This window comes from Myxocyprinus asiaticus, chromosome 34, assembly GCF_019703515.2.
Source record: "Myxocyprinus asiaticus isolate MX2 ecotype Aquarium Trade chromosome 34, UBuf_Myxa_2, whole genome shotgun sequence".
Taxonomy (NCBI): Eukaryota; Metazoa; Chordata; class Actinopteri; order Cypriniformes; family Catostomidae; genus Myxocyprinus; species Myxocyprinus asiaticus.
Genome location: NC_059377.1, coordinates 29,679,212 through 29,702,387, shown reverse-complemented (window position 1 = coordinate 29,702,387; position 23,176 = coordinate 29,679,212). Strand labels below are relative to the sequence as shown.

Here is a 23,176-nt window from a genome sequence, read left to right as displayed (position 1 = left end):
CAGTGTACACAAGTATTCTGTTTATTAATCTGTTGCGTAATCAAGCGGTTAAAATGACCGAAATGCACATCACCACTCTCCATTACATACTTTTACTCTTTGCTCTTGTACCCTCTTTGGGCTGTGACTTGCAAGCTATTGCCACCTGGTCTTTTTTTAAACGTGATTAATCTGCCCACATAAACACATTGATGACTGATGGAGATCCTGGGCCTGGGGGTTGGAGATGATGTCAGTATTGATTGTGGGATAGATCTGTTCCTCTCTGTTTTTATAAGTAAACTCACAGGCTTCAGCATGTATTTGGGGTAAAAGTAACAGGAAGTAGCGTTGTCTCGCTCCATAATATTGGGTTTATTACCCTGACATTGGGTGTCTATGGAAGCCAGTAGTCTAGAAAGGTATATCCACCTAAGTAGGCTGTAAGGCACTATAGTATATAAATGCACACACACAACCACTCATACTGCTTTTAAGAGATATGCATCAGTTTTTAAGAATCGCAAACGCTGCCAACATGCAGTGGGGGCTGACCAGGCTGCATAAAGCATACCAGTCAGCCATCTTTGTCCTGTGCTCCATTTCCCCTGCCTGCTTTAACAAAAACATGGCTTAAAGGATACGTCTGACAGAGTGAGTCTTTCTTGCCTTTCAAAGGTTGCTAAGCATGGATATGCAGTTTGACAGGCTTTTAGCAATGTAACCTGAAGGTAGCAGATTGTCCTTAGCAGCGGTAATCTTTTGCTTCCCTCCCTTCCTCTTTTTTCGCTCACCGTCACTGTCCCATCTTACTTGTCCCTCCCTGGCTTCTCCATTTTTCGCCTTCACAGCGAGGCTCACTATGGAAACGGAGCAGCCTCCTGCTGGTTGCCTGTTCATTAGAGACATACAAAAGTAAATGCTGTGACTGTTTTAAAATGGAGGCCACAAACTGCTGGCCTCCTCGTTACTGCCCACTCCCCGTCTGACTAGGCCACTCACCAGTGCTCATTAACGCCTTCATTGCTCTATCACCCACTCCGTTACTGTCCTCACTGATCAAGACCTGAATGGATTTTCACCCAGTAACACACGGTAAATGATGCCATTACCCCGACTGGAAGAAGTCATCCATTGCAAATCTGTGTTGAGTTTCCTCAGGGATATGGAAATTTGGCAATTCCAGCATTATGGATGACATTTTTAGTAAAATGTGAAATGTAACTTCATATACAGGGCTCCAGACTGCGAGCAAAAATAACTGATTATGACAATAATTTAAAATCTAGCCGACACTGGCGACAGTCGGGTTGTGTGCGTTCATATGCGTTTTTTTTCAGATATCATCTTGAGTTATTGAATATATTTTTAGAACGTCCAAATCCAGTGTGTCTCGTGCTGCTTTTCACTTTTTCTGTTTCTGACAAGCTCGCTGCACCGCACGCAACAACAAACCCAGCGCGAGAGAGTTGTGAACAAATTACTCTTTTGAACCGGATCTTTTTCACGAATCACCCGAGGGTTTGAACTCAGGAGCTCAGGTTAGCAGTCTGAATCAGATTCACTTTGTCAGCGAATCAGCCGTCAGTGTGTTCTCAACTGGGAGTGCAGACATTCAAAATTAGATTTCCATGTGTATTTCGGGCTTCTTTATAATTAATAGTCCCGTATATACTTTTTTTTCTTATTATTGATTGAGATTGGAGTAGCACAATAAACTGCATCTGGGATTTCATTCAAGTTGTACTCTTATAGTCTCTATGTCTGGGCCATCTGGTAACAGTAAAGATAGACTAAGGCAATATTGTAATACAATTACATTTTTTTATTTATATATATATATCTCAAGCTTTTGACACTTAGGACCATTGAGGGACTCATACACAACTATTACACAAGCTGCAACCATTCATTGATGCTCAAGAAGACAACACACTACTATATGCATACTATATGTAAATAGCTGTAATGTAGATTCTGAAGAGCTGTACTAAATAATAAAAATCTTATCTCTTATATTTGTATAAATTATGAAAGGGGTGTGAACATTTGAGACAAAAGGGAATGCAACTTATCTTCTCAACTATATATACTGTTTATTAAACCTTCGATGAATGGGTTATCAGCTGACTTCCTTTTCTTTGGCTTTCTATCTTGTTTCTGAACAGCAATCTAAATTGAGAAACTCTGTGATTTGGCTTCTAAAAACAGCCATTTGGCTCCTTAATGTTTCAGTTTAGGAGCCAGTGGCTCCTGTCATTTTTTTTTAGTCTGGAGACCTGATATATAATGTACTCATTACCAGTATATCAAGCAGTTTTAATGTATAATCATAGACCCCTGCAGATAGAGTCCAGAATTTCAGTCTGGACATGTGTTTTAAAAAATATATATGTATTTAGTTTAGATCAGGAAATGAGCTTGCGTTATGGATGTGACAAAAATGGACAAGAATTTTTGAGAGACCACATACTTTGTAAAAACTCAGTGAATTGAAATGCACAATCCAGAAATAATAATAGCCACATAATTTAGAAGGTTTGGCACTCCTAAGAACATTCATTGTCATTTAAATGTCACATAATGGGGAAAAACCAGCATTACGAATGTGACATCTCTTCGTAATGGATGTGACAGTTGTGAAAGCAGCACTTACATCATGAGAGGAAAGCATTCAAAACGCTTTGAAATCTGACTTTGACCTCTGAGATATATTACGTTATAATACCCATCAAGGATGCATGATGAATTGAAATAAGTTTGAAATCTGTATTTTTCCATTATATTCTCCAAATTCATTTCATGTAAATAATAATAAACTTTATTCCTCATTAAACCTGATCTGGTGAAATAAATAAAAAGCCTGTAAAATTTGGTAAATATACATAAATATACAGCATTGTAACGCAGACAAATCTCCATCATTTCAAACCAAGAGCCTCTTGTGTATTTTGAGCTTGTTTATAGTTAAAAGTCACACATTCTTTACAAAATCGTAATTTATTTTTTTCTGGTTATTATTGGGATTTCTGGTTGACTAAAAAACTTCATGTTTTTATTTATTTTGAATTCATATAGCCTCTATGTCTGTACGGAAACACTCAAATTTTTTACCTTAGTTATTGGTATCAGTACAGTTGAAGTCAGAAGTTTACATACACCTTAGCCAAATACATTTGAATTTTTTATTTATTTTTTAACATTTTTCGAAGAAAATGTGAGGGCTGTGAACTTGCAAAAGTCACTACTGTGATGTTAGGGTGTTGTGGCGGGTTGGTAGGGGATTGCTTGGTGGTTAAAAGCCCAAGTCTCTAAGACATTCTGGACCCTCCTTCGAGGTAAGTTTTTTTTTTTTGTATCGTCCGCCAGATGAAAATAAGTAAATCTAGAAAAGTAATAGGCCTCGCTCAACTTTCCTCAATAGCCCGTTCGATTTGAGGTATCGTTCACGACCATAGCCCAAAGTCAATAAGTGATTAATAAGTAATTAGTGATAATTGCCTTTTCATTTTCCATGCTAATTGAATAATATAAATACACAACTCAAACACAAAAGTACTCTGAGTCAGTAAAGAATACCATCCATCCGGTGGCATTTATGATTTTTCAAAGCTAGACATGTAGAAGATTGCTTTTGTGCCAGCAGTTCAAAAGCACTCATGTAAAGTGCATTCCTTGAATAGGTTTGAAAACATTTTGAAGACTCTGTGGGCTGGTTATTGTCCCTTGCCATGCATAAAGACACATTAGACACCTTTTTCAGAGAACTTTGACTAGAATCCTATTGACAAAAAGAATTGACTCAAGATATTGAGCCCAGCTGATGCGCCTGTGTGTGGCCCAGATAATTGTGTCCTTTGTACTTTGCATTTCAATCAGTGTGCAAAGGATTCCACCAAATCAACATCAATGTGTTGTATTGGCAGGGCAAATGAATTGCCCATTGAGAAAATAGCAATGCTGGGTTAGAGAGGTTAAGATAAAGTTGCTTTGAACAAATTCCTCCTTTGATCAGGATTTTGCCTTAGATGCTTTTCTTTGAGATGTTTTTCTCTGTCTCCTGTCCTTCCACCCACAGAAAAAAAAAAAAAAATTGTTCATGGGCAATATGGCAATATTAGCTAAGAACAGGGATAGCTCTTAGAACAAATATACTAATATCTGTGCTGCAGACTGTCTGAACTCAACTCCTGAGCCCTCAAGCATGGTTTATCGGTGACCATATTATGGGCCTTTTTCTAAAGCCGCATCAGTATGGAGAGACTGTCACAAGCATGGTAGGATTGGCCCTGAATGCTGGTTGCCATAGGACCAGTTAACTACTTCACAAAGACCAAAAGATTTCACAAAGGAACATGATTAGCACCCCCACAAATACCTCTACTGATAGGTACCACATACAGAGGGGTTCAAAATTCTTAGTCAACTAGTCAAATGCTTCTTTTCTGATTTTTAATTATTTTTTTTAAATACAAATTATATTATCAGCATTACAAGTTTGAATGTATCTAAGTGATCGTCTTAGTATTTAATACTTAGTATATTTGCATGTTTCCAGTTTTACTATACTGTTTTGTACCCTACTGTAATTGTAATTGTATAGCATGTCTGTAGACAGCAAATATTAGCCAGTTCTTTTGAATCTATAGCGCAAAACACACAGTGGGACCTGTGCAGTCCAATTCCCGAAACAAAAGGCTATTTTGAGCCGGTTGTTTTGAATCTATAGTGGAAAACATTCAGAGTGACCAGTGTAATACATTTCCTGAACAAATGAATGTTATGAGCCGGTTCTTTTGAATCTATTGAGCAAAACACTCAGCTTATCCAATGTAGTCAGATTCTCGAATGAATGACTCTTAGGGGCCATTTTTTAAAATATAATTATATCTACAATGCAACCAGTGTAGTCCGATTCCCTAACGAATGGCTCTTATGAGCCAATTATTTTGAACCTATAGTGCAAAACACACAGCTTGACCAGTGTAATGAATCTTATGAGCCAGTTCTTTTGAATCTATAGCATGAAACACACAACGTGACCAATGTAGTCCGATTCTCGAATGAATGATGCATATCAGCCTTTTTTTTTCTTTTTCTTTTTTTTTTTTTTATCTACAGTGCAACCAGTGTAGTACGATTCCCTAATGAATGACACTTATGAGTAGTGGTTGACCGATATATCGCTGAGGCCGATAAATCGGCAGATATTCAGAATTTTTTAATTATCAGCATCGGCAGATACATTTTCCCTTTTGGCTGATTTGTTTCTTGAGGGCACCGAAAATCGTCTGCTTGCATTTGAAGCGAGACCGTAAACAACCGGTCATGGTTCGTTTTGTTACGTGCCATCGTGTTACTGCAATAATAGACCAGTGTGCAACACAGTCTCATTTAAACGTCCACATATCAGAGCCGCGACAGACGCGTTTTAGCTCATAATGTTAAAGTGCTCGCCTGTTTCATTCTCCCTCTCTCTCCTCAACAGCTCCCTGCAACTTTTAACTGTCTTGTCTAATGATAAAAATTAGGGATGTGCGAGACTAGTAATTCCAGTGTCGACTAGCAGCCTCAGAACCGTTTAGTCGACCTAAACGGTTCTGAGGCTGCTAGTCGACACTGGAATTACTAGTCGGTTAAGATTTCCCCCCATTAAACTGATAATAATTTTTACACATTTACGTTTGGCTTTATATTTTTACAGAGGCTGCACTTTAATTACTGTCATATTAATGTTACATATTTTAAATAGAATTAATAATACAAATATTATTTACAAAAAGAGGATTTCTGGAGCAGATACAGAGTTAAATTTCACCTCAGGCTGCGCGTGCTTCTTCCCTCTCTCACTCGCGGTGCACGCAGGAAATGTCCTCTCGCTAGACAAGCAAACTCAGCAAAGTAGTTATGAAATCACTTTGGTGGTGCGGGAATCGGCTTTCCAAATGTTTGAAAGTCCCTATGGATGTTTTCACATTTGAGTCTTCTTTAAATCTTCAAGCGCAGGATAGCCGTCTCAGGTGAGTCAAGTCCCGTCTTTCACCGGACCCTGTCGACGGGTTAATTTTGCTCATCCAAAAAATTATGCTTTTGAGTAAGTAGCCTAGAAAATAACTGTTTTAGGCTAGGTATGTCATTTTTTAATCTGCTGATTAAGAAGGCTATTTTCAACAAGGTGCCGACTGCTGAATGGGTTAAACTATCTTTTATTCTGTGTGTAAGTCATGTTTAGAATACATTAGGTTTATTGCAGGCTACATCACAGGCCTATTTTTTTTTTTCTATCCTATAGCTACTGTTTTTTTTTTTTTTGTTTTTTTTTTTGCATCGTAACTGTTATTGGTTAATGTTCTTTACCGAACAGCTGTCATATTAGATCAATGGTTAATGCACGACTGCACGTCATGAAATATGCGCAACTTTTCAGCGCATTTGTTTCTCTCTCATAGATTTGGCTTAGTCTACCTGTTAATTATTTTCAACAATGTCCTGACTGTTTTAATATGTTAAATAACTTTTACTTGGTGATTTCCATTTAGAACAGGCTTTTAATGGTTGTTCCATTGATCTGCACTATTCATTCAATTGTTTTCAATAAATATGTCTATTAAATATTCACAAACGTTGATTCAGTGAATGCATGTCATGTTCTATATTTAATGTACAATTATCATAATTCAAGGGGAGGACATCCCAGATAAATGCCCCATTTCAGTGGAATTTAGCATCGGATTTGCAATAGATTAAGTATTTTAAATGGTTCTCATAAACACACTTTTTTTTTTTTTTTACTGTTTTCTGATGGTTGGTTTCTCTTTAGACTAGTCGACTAGTCGGTTTCAAAACTTCCGTTTAAACGACAGTCAAATTAGTCGTAGCGCACATCCCTAATAAAAGTGCAAATATCAATAAAACTAATATCATATACCAGGGGTCAGCAACCGTAATATCTTCCTTCTGAAGCGTGTTTTCTATCAGCCAGAATCAAAACTTCAGGATCAGGATCAAAAGTTCCTCTGATTCACAAATCATGACAGTCACTCTGTGACAATCCAAGCAGGCAATCCAGGCTGTTTAAACTGTCAGGAGATTGCTGCTCACGCTGGATCCGCACGAGCACGTGAGTGCAACATTAAAGTAAAAGCGTTTCACATGTGTTGTAAGTTAATGTCATATTCACTATGCACTGTATGTGCAATTGGTTTGATTCGATATTTTTTGAGAAAATGTGATTGCTAACATGGACATGCCATCCATGGTTACCGGACTACTGTGTGTACCGTTATTTCCTCCTTCCTAATATTTAAAAAAAATTTTCATGTGCAAATAAATGACTAAAATTTGATGACTAAACAGGAATCAGAAGAAACTGCTATCTAATAATACAATATTGTTTTTTTTGTTTTTTTTAGATTAATTTTTACAAAGTTAAAATTTAGTGTGAAATTGAGTAAATAAAGTTCATGTTATTTACTACATTAAATTGTGTGATATATTGGCATAGTATAGGCCTATCAGGCCACCCTGCTCTCTGGATATCAGCCATTAAAAAAAACATATCGATCACTACATATGAGCCAGTTCTATCAGGAAAGACTTGGAACGATTGGGATAAATACAAAGGTAGAGATATTTATATAATTTGGCATAAACCCCGTCCTACGGTTCAGAGCTCAGACACTTGCTCGGATCGTCAGATCCTTCCGGAAGGTGAAGACGGCAGGGGAGAGGAGCTTATCCCTATGGCAGGATGGGACCTAAACTAGTGTTGATGGGGTGGAGGGGGGTGAAAACAACGAAGCATTATGAGCGATGAAGGCAGCTGAGTGAGCTTATAAAGCAGAGGTTGTACTGTGATTGGATGAGATGCCTGGTTGAATGAATGCATAAAGGCCACGAGTCTTCCTACTAGAATTACCACTTACACTTCCATTTCTTTTGAATCTATAGCGTGAAACACAGCGTGACAATGTAGTCCGATTCCCGAACAAGTGACTCTTATGAGCCAGTTGTTTTGAACCTATAGTGCGAAACACACAGTGTGACCAGTGTAATGCGTTTCCTGAACGAATGAATCTTAAACTTATAAGCTTTTTTTAAAAAAATTTTTTTATCTACAGTAGGGCTGCAACTAATGATTATTTTGATAATCGACTAATCTAACGATTATTAGAATGAATATTTGACTATTCAGTAATTATTGCAATGATTAATCATTAGCTCTTAACCGATTATTCAGCTTGTGCCTCGACTTAAAAGGTTGTATTAAACGTTCTTACTAACAATAAAGAGGGCAAAATCATCTTTTAAAATACCTCTAAATGACATTCACTGAATTAAAGGAAAAAAACTTTTTATTGTTTAATTCAGTAAAAAAATTCACTAAATTTTTTTTTTTTTTATTGTTATCAAGTGTTTTTGTCTTGTTTTCCATTTAAAATGGTCTAAAAATCCTTAAAACAAATGCATTTACTTGAGAAGCAACATATCAGATATTTAGACTTGCTTTAAGAAACAAATATAAGTGTATTTTGTATATGTGTATTTTTTCACTTGGTTATACTTCTGCGAATGCAGGAAAGACAAAATACACTTATATTCAAGATCTATTCTCTAAAAGCAAGTCTAAATATCTTATATGCTGCTTCTCAGGTGAATGCATCTTTTTTTTTTTTAAAGGATTTTAAGATATTTTAAAATATTTGTATTTTTTTAATATTATATTCAACATTCTCAGATCAATTCTTTTTCTTCTGCAGTATAGCTGCTAAAGTAAATGTACATTGTTTTTAATGAGTTTTAGATATTTATATTGGAAAACATGCCAAAACAAAAACAAATCAAAAACGTATTTTGTTGCAGTGTATAATGGGGCAAAGACTACCTTCTCTCACCTTTTTGTTCACTTTAATTGCTGCGTATTGCCAATTTTCTTCACGATAAGAAATGCACAGTGACATATATGATTCAATAAGTCGTGAGCCATCATGTTATAATCTAGCTGCAGCAAGCACGCACACTCAAGGGACGAGCAACCCCACGACAGTGTGTGCATCAGCCAAATGCAGTTTCAATCTCTCCCCCTTAGATTGGGACACTTTGTGCAACTCAGAAGAGGTGCTGACTGCACAGAGAAATGCCAGTTTCGGAGTTTGTAGTTACAGTTGAAGTCAGAAGTTTACATACACTTAGGTTGAAGTCATTAAAACTCATTTTTTAACCATTCCACAGATTTAATATTAGCAAACTATAGCTTTTTCAAGTCATTTAGGACATCTACTTTGTGCATGACATGAGTAATTTTTCCAACAATTGTTTGCAGACAGATTGTTTCACTTTTAATTGACTACATCACATCTGGGATGTCATGAGGGTGAGTAAATGATGAGAGAATTTTCATTTTTGGGTGAACTATCCCTTTAAGCTTCTCATTCCAAATCTGGAGAAATACTGTCATCTCCTCCGTGTTGATGCATTAGTTTTGTAGGTTGTTAATTTAATAGCTTAAATATTTGGAAATATGTGAATGACAAAAAAAATAAAATAAACAAAAAATTCAGTAACAAAGCATGCAGTGTACAGATCATGCAATTTTGTAATTATTGAAACATGCCATTTTTCAAATTGAATTAATTGCTTAAATTATAAAAGAATGAGACTTATAGAATAGAATAATTTTTTTTTGCCCCTGTAAAGGTAAAAAATGCCCCTGGAATTCAAATTTGTCCCTAAAATGGAAGTTTATTTCTGACCCAGGTTCCATCTGACCAATACAGGAATTGAGAAAAGTAGCCCCCTGTGAGATTTAGGTGAATTTGTTGTAACACAGCGTGACAGTGTAGTGCGATTCCTGAATGAATGACTCTTACGAGCCGGTTCTTTTGAATCAACAGCATTAATCACACAACGTGACCAGTGAAGTCTGATTCTTGAAATGAATGACTCTTATGATCCCTTTTTTTTAAATCTACAGGCAGTGGTCCAATTCCCTAACTAATGACTTTTATGAGCCTGTTGTTTTGAATCTGTAGGCTGAAACACTGCGTGACAGTGTAGTCCGATTTCTGAATGAATGACTCTTATGAGCCAGTTGTTTTGAACCTATAGTGCGAAACACACAGCGTGACCAGTGTAATGCATTTCCTGAATGAATAAATCTTATGAGCTGGTCCTTTTAAATCTACAGCATGAAACACACAACATGACCAGTGTAGTCCGATTCTCGAATTAATGACTCTTTTTAGTGAATCAAAAGCACTTTGGTCAGAGAAGTTACTGAATTAATCTCACTGACCTGGAAGTTGTGACTTTAGTCATGTCCAAATGAACAAAGAACTGTTACTGTGTTATGTAATGTTCTACTTAAGGATACGGAGACATTTTTTTGTTTGTTTAGAATTTTTATTTAATATATAGTTAAAGTAGGACCAATTATTGGGCGCATTTATGCCTCTAAAAAATCTTTGAAAAGTCAGATAAAAGTATTTTGCAAGAATTGTATTAAATGTGTTATATTTGCTCTGTTGAAATCTGAAATGATCTGCTGAGGGCAGTAAATGTATTTCCAAATATTTCTTCCTCAAAAGTTAGAATTGTTAATGCAACCATTAAGGAATTAAAATCATCAATCTGAACTGGAATCCTTAAATTCCATATGATTCCCATCCCTGGCATATTTTTCAGTATAGTGTGATTTTATTGATTGGTCATTGGTTGTAGAGGTTGCAAACAGTCTTAGGTCAACCATCCAGTCAGCTTCATGTATTCCAACAGGGCATTCTGATTTTAAAAAAAAAACCATTGTATACTTCTAGATGGTTTCTTGGGGAATAGGGGCAGGGTTGGGGTGTGGAGGTGATGCGGATGCGGATGAGCTCCTGATTGTAGAGTAAATGTGTTGTTGGAAAGTGAACTTTCTGCTGTGTTATGAAATAGTGTGGAGTGTCATAATGTGGCTCTACAGAAATAGCTGAGCTTGCAGTTCATTCTGAATGCTCAGTTATGGAGAAAATTTTACTTATAGCTGCTGGGCCTGTGTCAGTGCAGAGACTTTGATGACAAGGTTAGAATGTGTATAATACATGTTAAGGCAGAAAATATTGACTTTCAAATTTCAGCAGTGAGCAGGGCAGACAGGGAATACTCATTCACACTGTGCCAAGATGGGCAGTTTGCTACTTTTAGAAACATTACTGAGAAAAATAAACATCGATTTCATAGGTCCTCTGTGTGTCAAGGGCTTTGAGCAATAGGGATGGCAATGACAGAAGAAACACTGTTCTTTCTGTCTTAATCTCCATTTTTATGACTCTGTGTTAACTGTTGCCTCTGCAGATAGCGGTCTCAGCGGCCAAATCCCCCTCCACGACCGATGACTTATACCTGGAGGAGGCCGGCTCAGGAGGTTACCCCGAAGACGATGATGACTTCAGCTCTGGATCAGGATCAGGTATGCTGGTTCCCAATATGGGATGCTGGTGTGCTGATTTGTCCCCAAACAGGCTGCCTTATTAGCTTATTACAGTACCAGTAACACTACCTTGGTCAAGCAGCTTCACCAGAAAGACCATGCTGGTCAACCAGCTGTACCATCGGACCAGCAGCAATCCAAACCAATCCAACCAACAGACTGCCATAAAAAATAAAAAAAATTCATAATTATTATTTTTGTCTTGTTTTCGAGGAAGCAAACTTAAACAAGATATATTTAAGAAGCAAAACTGTGATATAAGACTTGTTCAGATATAATATCTGAAGAAAAAATAAAAAACTATTTGTCAATGGGTAAGACAATTTGAATCAAGGCAAGTTCTCTGAAAACAGTTTGTATTATCTTTTGCAATTTTGCTTCTCTAGTAAATGTATCTAATGTTTAGATAATTTTACTGAAAAAGTCTGGACCAGCATGGAAATTCATGCTGTTGTAAGCTGTTTTTTTCAGCAGGGTAGATTCAACCATCATTGATTCTAGGTTCACAATCTAATGAATCAATCTAATATGATTTTCATTGTCTTTCAGGAGCTGGAGATGAGATAGAGGAAGCTGCCACAGTAAACACATTGTTCATCGTGCCTAAAGCAGAGCCCACACAGGACTCAACCAAAGACTTCACACCGAAAGTGGAGACATCGTCCGCCCGCGATGTCCCCAAAGACACAAAGAAACGAGTTAAGACAGAGGTGAGTGCTAGCTTAGTGTCCTGCAAGGTCCATCATAAGTTGAACTTTGGGTCACAAGTGGATCTCTCAGTGTAAATGATTTGAATGTGCAGTTATCCAGCCAGCAGAAAGCGCAGTATTATGAAAGTCATCTTTCACTTACTGTAACACTTTAATCTCCCCACTCAGCACCCAGTTCTTGCTACAGAGGACTCGCGCAGAAACCCAGTCACAAGCACCACCAGCCTCCCTCGATCCCCGTTGGATCCCCTCAATGTCCAGTCTGAAAATCTCTTCCAGAGGACAGAGGTTTTGGCAGGTAGGTTAATCATCATAAGTATGTTAGTATGGTCATTGGTCAATTAATTGGGTACGGCAGCACTGCAAGATATTTCTGAGTAACTTTAGGCGACACATCAAACTAATAATGACAGATGTTTTGAATAGATTTTCATAATAATTTTGGTGCAGCATCTGAAAGTGTCTCTGAGGAAATCTTGCTCATAATTCATGGTCCCGCAGTGTACACTTTCTTAAACTTGAGCTGCAGCCCTTACTGGGAGCTTTCACAGTTCACTGCACATATATTTATTTATTTTTACCAGAATGCCCACTTAATCCTCTGTCTCAGCAAAGATGCAAAAAACAAAGATGTTACTGTACAACCCAGTCATAATAACAGATAAATTTATTGATGTTTCTTAAGGGTCACATTTTTAAATTAAAGGAATATTCCTGGTTCAATATAAGTTAAGCTCAATCGACAGCATTTGTGGCATTACCACAAAAATATTTTCGACTCGTCCCTCTTTTTCTTAAAAAAAATAAATAAAATAAAATATATCAAGGTTACAGTGAGTTGGCATGAATCACACTGAAGGCCTAGACTTCAAATGCATGGCCCGCCACTGGTGTGTAGTACACGTGTGTGTGTGTGTGTGTGTGTGTGTGTGTGTGGTGAAATACAATAATTATACTGTAATCAGTGCAGAACATTTAATTTGCTAGCACACGCGTATATTTTTCTTTATAATGGCAGTAATTTATATAAATAATCCTCTAGTCCTAGGCTTGCCAAGGACATGTGAGTCTTGAAATGATGTTGACCAATGGTTGGTAGCAATGACAATCTATAAATTAGTTACTACCGTGATCTATTTGGCCAGAATATCCTGCAGTTATAAAAACATTACAATGTTTGACCTTATCAGACTAGCAATCGTTATGTCTAATGCTATCGAACGTTGCCTACATTTTGTAACGTAATTTATTTCAAAGCATCAATGTATCCAGTGAGTCAAAACAACAGTACAAGATATGGCACTTACCTGCTCAGGTGACATGTTTTCAGATATCCGTCTTTTCCTTTCTTTCATTATTTATTTGTCCATTTACTCTGATAATATGTCCTGTATCAATGTGTACACTGTTGCCTCGAACCACATTCATCCGCGCAGAGGAGCAGAGCCGAAGCACAACTTGCGTCATTACCAAAACAATGTTCTTCTTTATTTTTTAACTGCTAGAGGGCCAAAACTTACATAGTGTAGCTTCAGATATATAAATCAAATAATAAAATAGGGATATATGATTTCCTTTTAAGGCTTTAAAAACTTATAAATGACATAAAATAATGTTTAAATATCAAAATATTTCAAAATACTTAAAATATGTTACTCTTTTTGGTCAACTTTAGTTTTGGTCAATTTTACATTTACACTGTTGTTTTTGGATCTGATATATATTTAAAAAAAATTTTTTTTATAAAATATTTTATTATATTTATATTATATAAAATTATGCAATAGTAAAAAAAAATGTCCCAATTTCTTCACTTTCACATGTTATTTTAATGCTCTTTGATTAAACCCCACAAGCCCCTATTTCTCATGAAGCAAAACCTTTGAGATTTCGTTTTATTAGTTTATCACTCCACAAAAATAAAGCGGTCGTCGTCTCCTATGTCACTGTGTGTCATTAACAATGTGTGTATGAACACCACTATGACCAGGAACATTAATTTAAAGTGAAGTCGGAGCGCTTTGCGTTCACTATCAAAGTTATATTTGTTTGTTTATGTTTGTTTTATGGGAGTTTGGCGTGAACCTCTGCATACTGCGCGCGCATCAGAGCACTTGAGAAGCGATTCATGCCTTCTGCCAGACATGAGCTGATCTGGTTGACATCCACGGTGTGGCTCAGTGACACTAGGAGTTCAACTGAATGACACCCAAATGCGCCGTTGATTTCATTTATATATTTGCTTAAAATTCCATTATTTGTGCATTAAAATGTGATTGGAATTTAAAGTGCACAATAATCGCGTTTATCTCAAATAACCACAGTTAGATCAAATAAACGTGATCAAACGATTATTTAATAATCGCAACAGGCCTAGTCTTGTGGCTTTACTTTTGAAACGGTGAGTATTTTAACGTTTACGGATTGGCCTCATTCACTTCCATTGTAAGTGCTACACTGGAACCCAGATTTTTTGCTTTTTTGTTTTAAGAAAAGGTTCGAGTCGAAATTAATTCTTGTGGTAATCAATATTATGCCACAAATGCTTTCGATTGAGCTTAACTTGCATTGAACTCGGAATATTTCTTTAAGTACACTCGGCTTGTTGGCTGTCTGTTTAATATCCTGTCGAATGTAGACAGAACCACAATGAGAAGATACAACATCTTCCTGTTTTGGGTTGACACACTTCCTCTCTCTAAATCTCTTGACCCTAAAGCAATATTAAGGGGGTCCTTATTTAATTATCCAATTACTGTATATAAGGCCAAGCTGAGTAGGATAGGGATCTGCTTTCCATGAGCCATAGAATCCCAGACGACACTTTAGTCACGTAGCCCGCCAGGGGTGATATTTCAATATATATCATGAGAAGTAACTGACTCGTCTACTTATCTTAACAGATTCATTACACCTGCTTAAATACTCTATTCCAGCTGTCATTGCAGGCGGAGTTATCGGCTTCCTCTTCGCAATCTTCCTCATCCTCCTTTTGGTGTACCGCATGAGAAAGAAGGATGAAGGCAGCTACGACCTCGGCGAAAGGAAGCCCTCCGGAGCGGCTTATCAAAAAGCTCCCACTAAGGAGTTTTACGCATAGACTCACTCATAGAAAACAAGCTTCACCAAGCAGAGTGATGGCCTACCATCAATGACTACGACAAACTTGTTCTGAATTAAAATCATACAACATGACTGAAGAAAAAAAAATTACATAAAGGAAAGCTTTTGCGTAGAGTTGTAATTAAGACCTTTTCTTTCTTTTAATGAGAAAAAGCAAGTGTTGCTTATTTTATGGCAAATCTCTCTCTGTATTTAAACATTTATTTTCAGTGTATTTGAAAAGGCTGAAAAGACAACAACCACAATCTGTAAAGGTGAGGATATATCCCAATCTGTCTTCTGTCAAAGGAGCTGTTTTAGTCGCTGACTACTTTTTAACTGTAGCAGTATGTATTTGTAAAGAACATTTTTAAAGTGGAATAATTGAATATAATTGTTCTGGATCATTTCTCATCGTATTTCTTTGATTTTATTTTTTTTGTCCTAGCATGTCTGATGTTGATAAGTGTATTTCATTAATTTATCTTTTCTCTGATTTTTTAAAAATCTCTTTTGGATTAACTCTGAGTCAATGTAAGTGTTTTCCTACAGGTTGCAATTTTTATTTGTTTTTATTTCACAACAACTCGGTTAGAATGACTATGTTTTATTTTATGTTCGCTTTTTTGGTGCTTGGTCTCAGATCTGAAAAAAATTGTTAAAAGACCCACGCGTTTTGCAAAATTGTTTTCAATAATTCGCTGAACATTGAGGTTTCATCTGCGCTTGAGCCCTGCATTGTTTTTAGGTTAAGAAAAATGACCAGTGCTATTTGAATACTCCCATACATCAGTTCTCTTTGTCCACGTTATGGCGACTAAATCTGCCCTCAGATGTTTGAAGAGAGCTAGATTTATCGAATTGATGAGCCCATAGCCTTCCCTCCATTACTCTGTTCTTATAATGAGAGGACAAGGTAGCTCAGACTGACTCTTCTCGGGGCACTGACATGGCCTGCCCATTCCTAGATGTACATTTGATCAGAGCCAGTTCTGATGTTTCGGTGATGAAAGCCTCAAGACAGATTCTGCAGTGATCTGTTTTTATTAGCTCATCAAGAAAGTAGATCCGATGTTTTACTATTAAAGGGAGCGTCTGTCCTACTGGGACTAAACATGCTAGCAAGTTCAGTCAACATATATTGAAATGGACTCACTACTGTGGAATCGTTGTTGAGATGTTATGAATTTTTTTGTTTTTTTTTGTTTTGTTTTGTGGTTTCCAGTGGTACTAGTTCGGAATTGGTTGGTAATCATATATAATGTGTCAGCTACATATAAAACACTTGACATAGCTAAAATGAGGTTGATCCATAATAGTGCTCATCAAAAACCATTAGTTAGGCAAGTAATGTCCTCTATAGATCAGTACGACTAAACAAGCACTGCCTCACTCTCTTTTAATTCATATAAAGGTTGTGAAGTTGCCTTGAGAAGCATTGTGAATCCACTCTTGCTTGATTTCTGAATCTGCCCTTTCTTACACCCTTGTTCCTCTGTAAAACTGTACCCAACTGTGACCACCCCTAAGTGACTGTACTGACCCATACACATCTAAGCTGGAGCTGAACAAAGCAAGGTATTGAGAAAACACCGGCAAACCCAAAGACTCATTTGATTTTTACATTGCTGTGTATTCCTTTGGCCACACTTGAGTTTTTATTTTGTTTCATTTATAGCTGTTAGTTTTGTTTCTGTTTTGACTAGAAATCTGACCACTGAGTCTAATTAATATTCATGTATGGGAAAAATCTATATAGAATTATATATAAATGTATATTCACAAATGTTTTAAACCTTCAAAGTGCCTACCATTTGGAAACGTTCAAATGTCTGTCTTGGTTTGAGATGATGTGTGCACCAGAATGGCTAGAGTGATCGTTTCATGTAAGCACAGCAGACTGAAATGGTAACTTTTTTTTAGTTGTACAAAAAGCAGACAGTATTGTACCTATAAGTTAAAACAACACTACTGAATAAACATTGTGGCCTAATTTTGCTTTTCACACTTTTTAAAAAAAATTTTTATCCGTCTATCTCACTAGCTAGCTATTTATCCATGTCTGTTAATCCATCTCTGTCTCTGTCTGTCTAATTATTGCAGGTAGTTGGAAGCAAACTATTGGAATATGTAATGCCATGTATGAAAAATTCTTCCCCTGTGTCTAGAATCTCATGCAGGGACTTTAAAATGGGAACCAAAGGGATTAAATGCTGAGAGTGTTTACACATGGGCTCAGCACTGCAGATTACTTGTGTATTTATTAATCTTTATTGGTTCTCCTCTGGGATTACTGTGCCAAAGCTTGATCCCAGTGGCTCTCTTATTCAGATCAGTGTCATGGATGGTGGAATACAAATGATTGACCTTGTGGAAAGATAAATCTGAACATTACTGTCCAAGATCATGCCTGTGTTTGTATTCACAACAACCAAACTGCCATGTCTTTTATTTTACTGGGAGGGCATTGTAAAAATATAGTCGTAGTTAGGCTATAATCTGTTATAGTACACCGTAAAAAATGAATGCCATATTGTATTCAGGTTGATTCAGTCATATTAAATATTTGATTTGATTTGAATAAAACAGTTAATTTAAATGTTACTTCATGAAGTAAATTTTTATTTATTGATATTTTAATATTAATATTTTAAATGAAAAATATTTTTTACAGTTTGAGTCATCCATTAATTTAAAATTGGGAAGCATTATTAGCTTTGTACACTCACTGAGCACTTTTAGAAACACCTTTACACCTACTTATTCATGTGATGATCAGCCAATCGTGTGGCAGCAGTGTAATGCATAAAATCATTCAGATACGGGTCAGGAGCTTCAATTAATGTTCACATTAATCATCAGAATGGAAAAAAAAATGTGATCTCATTGATTTAGACTGTGGCATGATTGTTGGTGCCAGATGGGCTGGTTTGAGTATTTCTGTAACTGCTGATCTCCTGGGATTTTCATGCAAAACAGTCTCTAAAGTTTACTCGGAATGGAGCCAAAAGCATCCAGCGAGCGGCAGTTCTACGGATGGAAATGCCTTTCCAGACTGTCCAGACTGGTTGGAGAAAGTCTAGACTGGTTGGAGCTGACAGAAAGGCTACGGTAACTTAGATAACCACTCTGTACAATTGAAGTGAGCAGGATAGCATCTCAGAAAGCACAACACATCAAACCTTGAGGCGGATGGGCTACAACAGCAGAAGACCACATCAGGAACTTTATTAGGATGGTAGTGTTCCTAATAAAGTGCCAGGTGAGTGTATATTTCTATTGGAATGAGGTTGTTTGCAACTAGGCCATGATTTTATCCCCTGTTGGTAAACACTAGCATGCCCCTAAATTCCCCCTCTTTTTTCTGCTTTCAATTGTTATTTTCTTATATAGTCAAGAGATCAAGCCTAGCCTTAGCCTTGGCAGATGCACATGGCTTACTCTATAGGCTATGATCTGTAGCATCTGCCTGCAAGCCAGTCTCATTAAAACATTTCAGCTTGTATGCAATCCAGTCAGCCTCCTTTCTCACCCATTCATCCTGTTCAGTTGCTCCGTTTGTGTTGTTCTGATTATCAGTCAGAGTGCTCCCTCAATTTATGGCTTCCTGATCAGCGTTCTGTGTTTGTGTTTGAGCTGAAGTTTGGGTTTGTGTGTGTAATTTATATGGGCTTTTTCAGTATGGGAGGGGATAGAGGAGGGGGCAGGAGAAAGGGGGAATGCATAGGGAGCACAAAAGGCCACCGGGGCTTCTCTTTCAGAAATGGGGCTGATTCAGTAAAGAGGCCAACCATGGATGCCAAACCATGCAGAAATTTCAAGGAAATGCCTTTCAAAGTAAGCATACTGTCAGGCTTTATAAGAGATTATTACCAAAGGGCAACACAAGTACTAGCTTAAATCCATGTGTCAAAAGCGGGTGCACCACAAAATTCAGAGTTCCTTGGTTAAGGATTTATAAAAATGTGTATTTATATTATTTATACATAAATATATATTATTTAATATAATATAAATTTATATTAATTATATCAACACAATATTTTATATTATTTTTATTAAATATTCTATATACAAATAATAATTGAACTGGTCATTCATAACTGGTCACATGACCTTGTGGATTTGTTCACAACATTTTTAACAGTTGTTTCAACACTCCCCCCCCCCCCCCCATATTTCCACTTACTGGAATATTGGATGATAAAAAAAAAAAGAAAGAAAGAAAAAAAAAAGATTATGGTAAAAAGAAAAATGCTTGTCTTGTAAAAGTTAAATATAGTGTAAATTTGGGGTACACATTCTGTGCACTTCACTTCAAATAAGTACTATTGATTTTTGAAAATTGAACAGGGTAGTACCATTGTATTCTGTGGTATCAAGTACCTTGGAGTACCATGTACATACCATGGTACATGAATATGGTAATCATTCAGTACCATCAAAGCATCATATTATTGCCATTAGCCACCATCACTGTAACATGGTAGCATCACAGTATATTTTGTAAGAGTTATACATCAAACCTCATACTTAGAGTTAATTTGGTCTCTGTCTCTCTGCCCCAAGAGGACCCTCCTCATCCACCAAGAGGCCAAATGTGCTGTTTGCACAGTCAGTATTAGACTCTTGAATGCACTGAAAGCCATCGCACTAGGGATAATTCCATACAGTGTTCATTTGTAGAAAGATCCACTCTCCCGGATTAAAGTTTTGACAGGTGGAGAGAAAAACACACTCCCCCGCAAAATGGCTTGATGCCAGAGTAATTGGTCCCTGTGGGTGGAAGGTGTACTTGTGCTCTCTTTCTTGGCTTGTAGGGCAGGGTGTCACGTTGGAAATGCGAACATTTTCATTGCAATTTAATTAAGCAGCTGAAATTTCTCTCTATAAGAGGTCATTCATTATCATGTTAAACTGAATCTTGTCTCAGTGGAGAACTGATGTCAGAACCTTTTAAAGGTAACTTGATAGAAGTAACATGTGAAAAGGCAGTATTTTACATAGACAGTTCTGTCAAAAAGAGTACTTTCAACTATTTATGAATTCCATTCTGAAAGAGTCTAGAGGGCTCTTTAATTTGGGTGTTACAGACTGCCTGAAATCACTTGACCAGCGCAGTTTTAAGGCCTGTGTTGATGTATTTCCTCTGGCTGTTTGATTCCAGAAATTTTCCAGATTCCGTTTCCAGAGTTGATTTCAGACAAATTTTCTCAATTCTTAAGAAAAAACGGGAGGCAAAATTAAGTCTTACAATAAATGGTAAAGGTAGACTGATATACTGTTTTCACCGATTAATCTGTACCGATAGTTGCTTCTGGAACTATCGGTTATGGGCAAAAATCTATGCCGATAGTTGCAGATCTTTTTTTTAAAAATTCCTCCGTGTTCCTCTGTGGCGTTGTTTAAACGGCTTGGTTACTGCGAGTCATCTTTCCTACTTCTCGTATCACTCTGCGATCTCTACAAGTAAGCTATTAGTAGCCTTCTTTTTGGACTCTTGTAGCCTCAATGTAGTAAAGACAAAGATTTTTTTTTATTTTTTTTTTTTTTTTACATTCTATAAATTGATTTAAAAAAAAATATCGGCTGATTTATTTATTATCTGCCATTTTCACCACTGAAGTTATCGGTACCTGCAAAATCCACTATCGGTTGACCTCTAATAAATAGTGCAATTTAAAGTCTACTTCACACTATTTATGACTGATAATATGGGCCCTATTTTAAGAGCTCTAATTGCAGTGCTATGTGGTACGTCATATGCGCAAAGTTTTGATATTTTCATGCAAGCATGCGTTAAGTCTAGACGCAAGTGGGTTTGGCGAAATTACACACACAAAGTGCTAATGGGCTGGGTCAAGTGCAATTTAAGAAAATTGTGCTTAAAATTAGCTCTCTTACGCACAAAAATTAGATAAGACGTTGTGCGTGGTAGTTGCGCCTAGTGCGGTCACAAAAATAGAGCCCTATGACTAGAGATTATGAATCGGTTACCCTGAATCGAGTCGACTTTCGATTCCCAATGCCAAGGAATCCAAGAATCAATTATTTTTGGAATCGACTCCTAGCCCTATTGAAACAAGAAGTTTTAGTGTAAATTATTTAAAGTGCCAGTAGGCTTTAGTTACATCAAAACCATGAACCATAATTTACTGCTTGCCAGTCGTTTGCAGGTGGTATTACGGGAAAGACATTCTCATACTAGAGAGCATTTAATCTGTGATTGAATCTGTGTAAAGCAGAATGAGTTATCAATATCTTTGGTCCATTTTACTTAGACTGAAATTTTGGTAAAACTTTCTATGAAACCCATATTTATAATGCATCTTAAAGTCATTATAATGCAATCATAATGTCTCATAATACATCTTATAATATGTTATAGCTTCTCACAAATAATTGTAACTACAGTTATAATACATTATAATACTTAACTTATTCATAGTTATACCTAAAATAGTATAATGCATTATAACACAATAAAAATAACATTTTCCAAAAGTTGTAATGTAATATACAGTATAAATTAGGTATTGCTATAACATAAACTTGTAATAAACAACATATTACAAGTCAAGCTCATATAATGGAATTTATAGAAAAATGCAAAGAATACAAATGAACACATTCATGATTAAATTTTTATTAATTAAGAAAAACACCTGTAAAGCAAGGTTAAACAATATGTAATGTCTTGTAATATCTTATAACCACATACAAATATTTACTGGATGTTAATAAGAAGACATTGGTTTAAAGCATACCTAATATATATATATATATATATATATATATATATATATATATATATATATATATATATATATATATATACATATATATATATATAATAAAATAAAAACTGACATAATACATTATAACTTTTACAGATAAAATGTTATGTTGGTCATGCTATAATGCATTATATTCTAAGGTATAACTATGAATAGGTAAGTATTATAATGTATTATAACTGTGTTTACAATTATTTATGAAGTCACAACATCTTATGAGACTTTAACGCATGCATTATAATGCCTTTATAATGTCCTTACAATGCATTATAAATATGGGCTTTATAGAAAGTGTTACCAAAATTTATAATTGTATATATCTCTGCTTAGGTTAATTTCAGTCAATTTTTAGGAATACATTGGCATATGGATATCTTCAAAGCTAATAGACAGACTAAAAGCCACAAACCTCATATTTTCATTTCATTAGGCTCTTTAAAAAGGAAGCGCTTTTAACCATTTATGAATTCCACTCAACCCTGGAAGGCTTTTTAATTTAGGTGTTAAAACCAGCCCTAGGCAGAGGTCAGGCATGTCAGTCGAAACATCAAACAACAAGTACCTGCCCCATTTTAATGGCACTTCTGTGAGAGGAAGGATTGGATTTAGGCCTTTCTAATCTGTGATGTAGGTGCAGTTCATTCACAATGTGAGGAGATTATTACCAAACCCTGCATAATCCTCAACTCTCAAGTGAGGGGTTTAAAATTTCAAAGTAAAATTACTTAGTGAAAAAGATGAATAATATTCCTCTCCCTGACAACAAACTCAATTTATAGGAATGACAAGCTTCTCAGTTTTCCACTTAATCATTCCCGCTCTTGATTAAACACAGACTGATAATGAATGCCAATATGCCACCTTCACTCCTCTTGATAGGATTTGGAAAATCATTTCTTATGAAATCGGGCTCTATGGCATTTTGAACCACGTCTATGCAGCAACATGATAGTGTAGTTTAATTTAAATACGCAAAGCTCACTGTCGCCCCATTGGAAATTAAAATTTGTTGTGATTAAGACCCTCTGATGGGTCCGTTTCTAATAATTATGTTTTAATTAAAAGCAAACCTCTAGATAATTTTTTTAACTTGTTTATTAAGGTACTCTAGAGATGGT

At 36.2% G+C, this 23,176-nt stretch overlaps 1 protein-coding gene across 1 annotated transcript in view; it reads left to right on the top strand.

Moving 5' to 3' along the window:
• LOC127425522 (syndecan-2-like) overlaps positions 1-17,865 on the top strand; it is a 52,943-nt gene extending 35,078 nt beyond the window's left edge. The window contains exons 2-5 of the mRNA XM_051671609.1: positions 11,314-11,428; positions 11,999-12,159; positions 12,328-12,457; positions 15,096-17,865. Of these exons, the coding sequence (XP_051527569.1) occupies positions 11,314-11,428; positions 11,999-12,159; positions 12,328-12,457; positions 15,096-15,259 (570 nt within the window). The 3' untranslated portion in view covers positions 15,260-17,865. The remainder of the gene's footprint in view (positions 1-11,313; positions 11,429-11,998; positions 12,160-12,327; positions 12,458-15,095) is intronic.
• Positions 17,866-23,176: the final 5,311 nt, after the last annotated feature.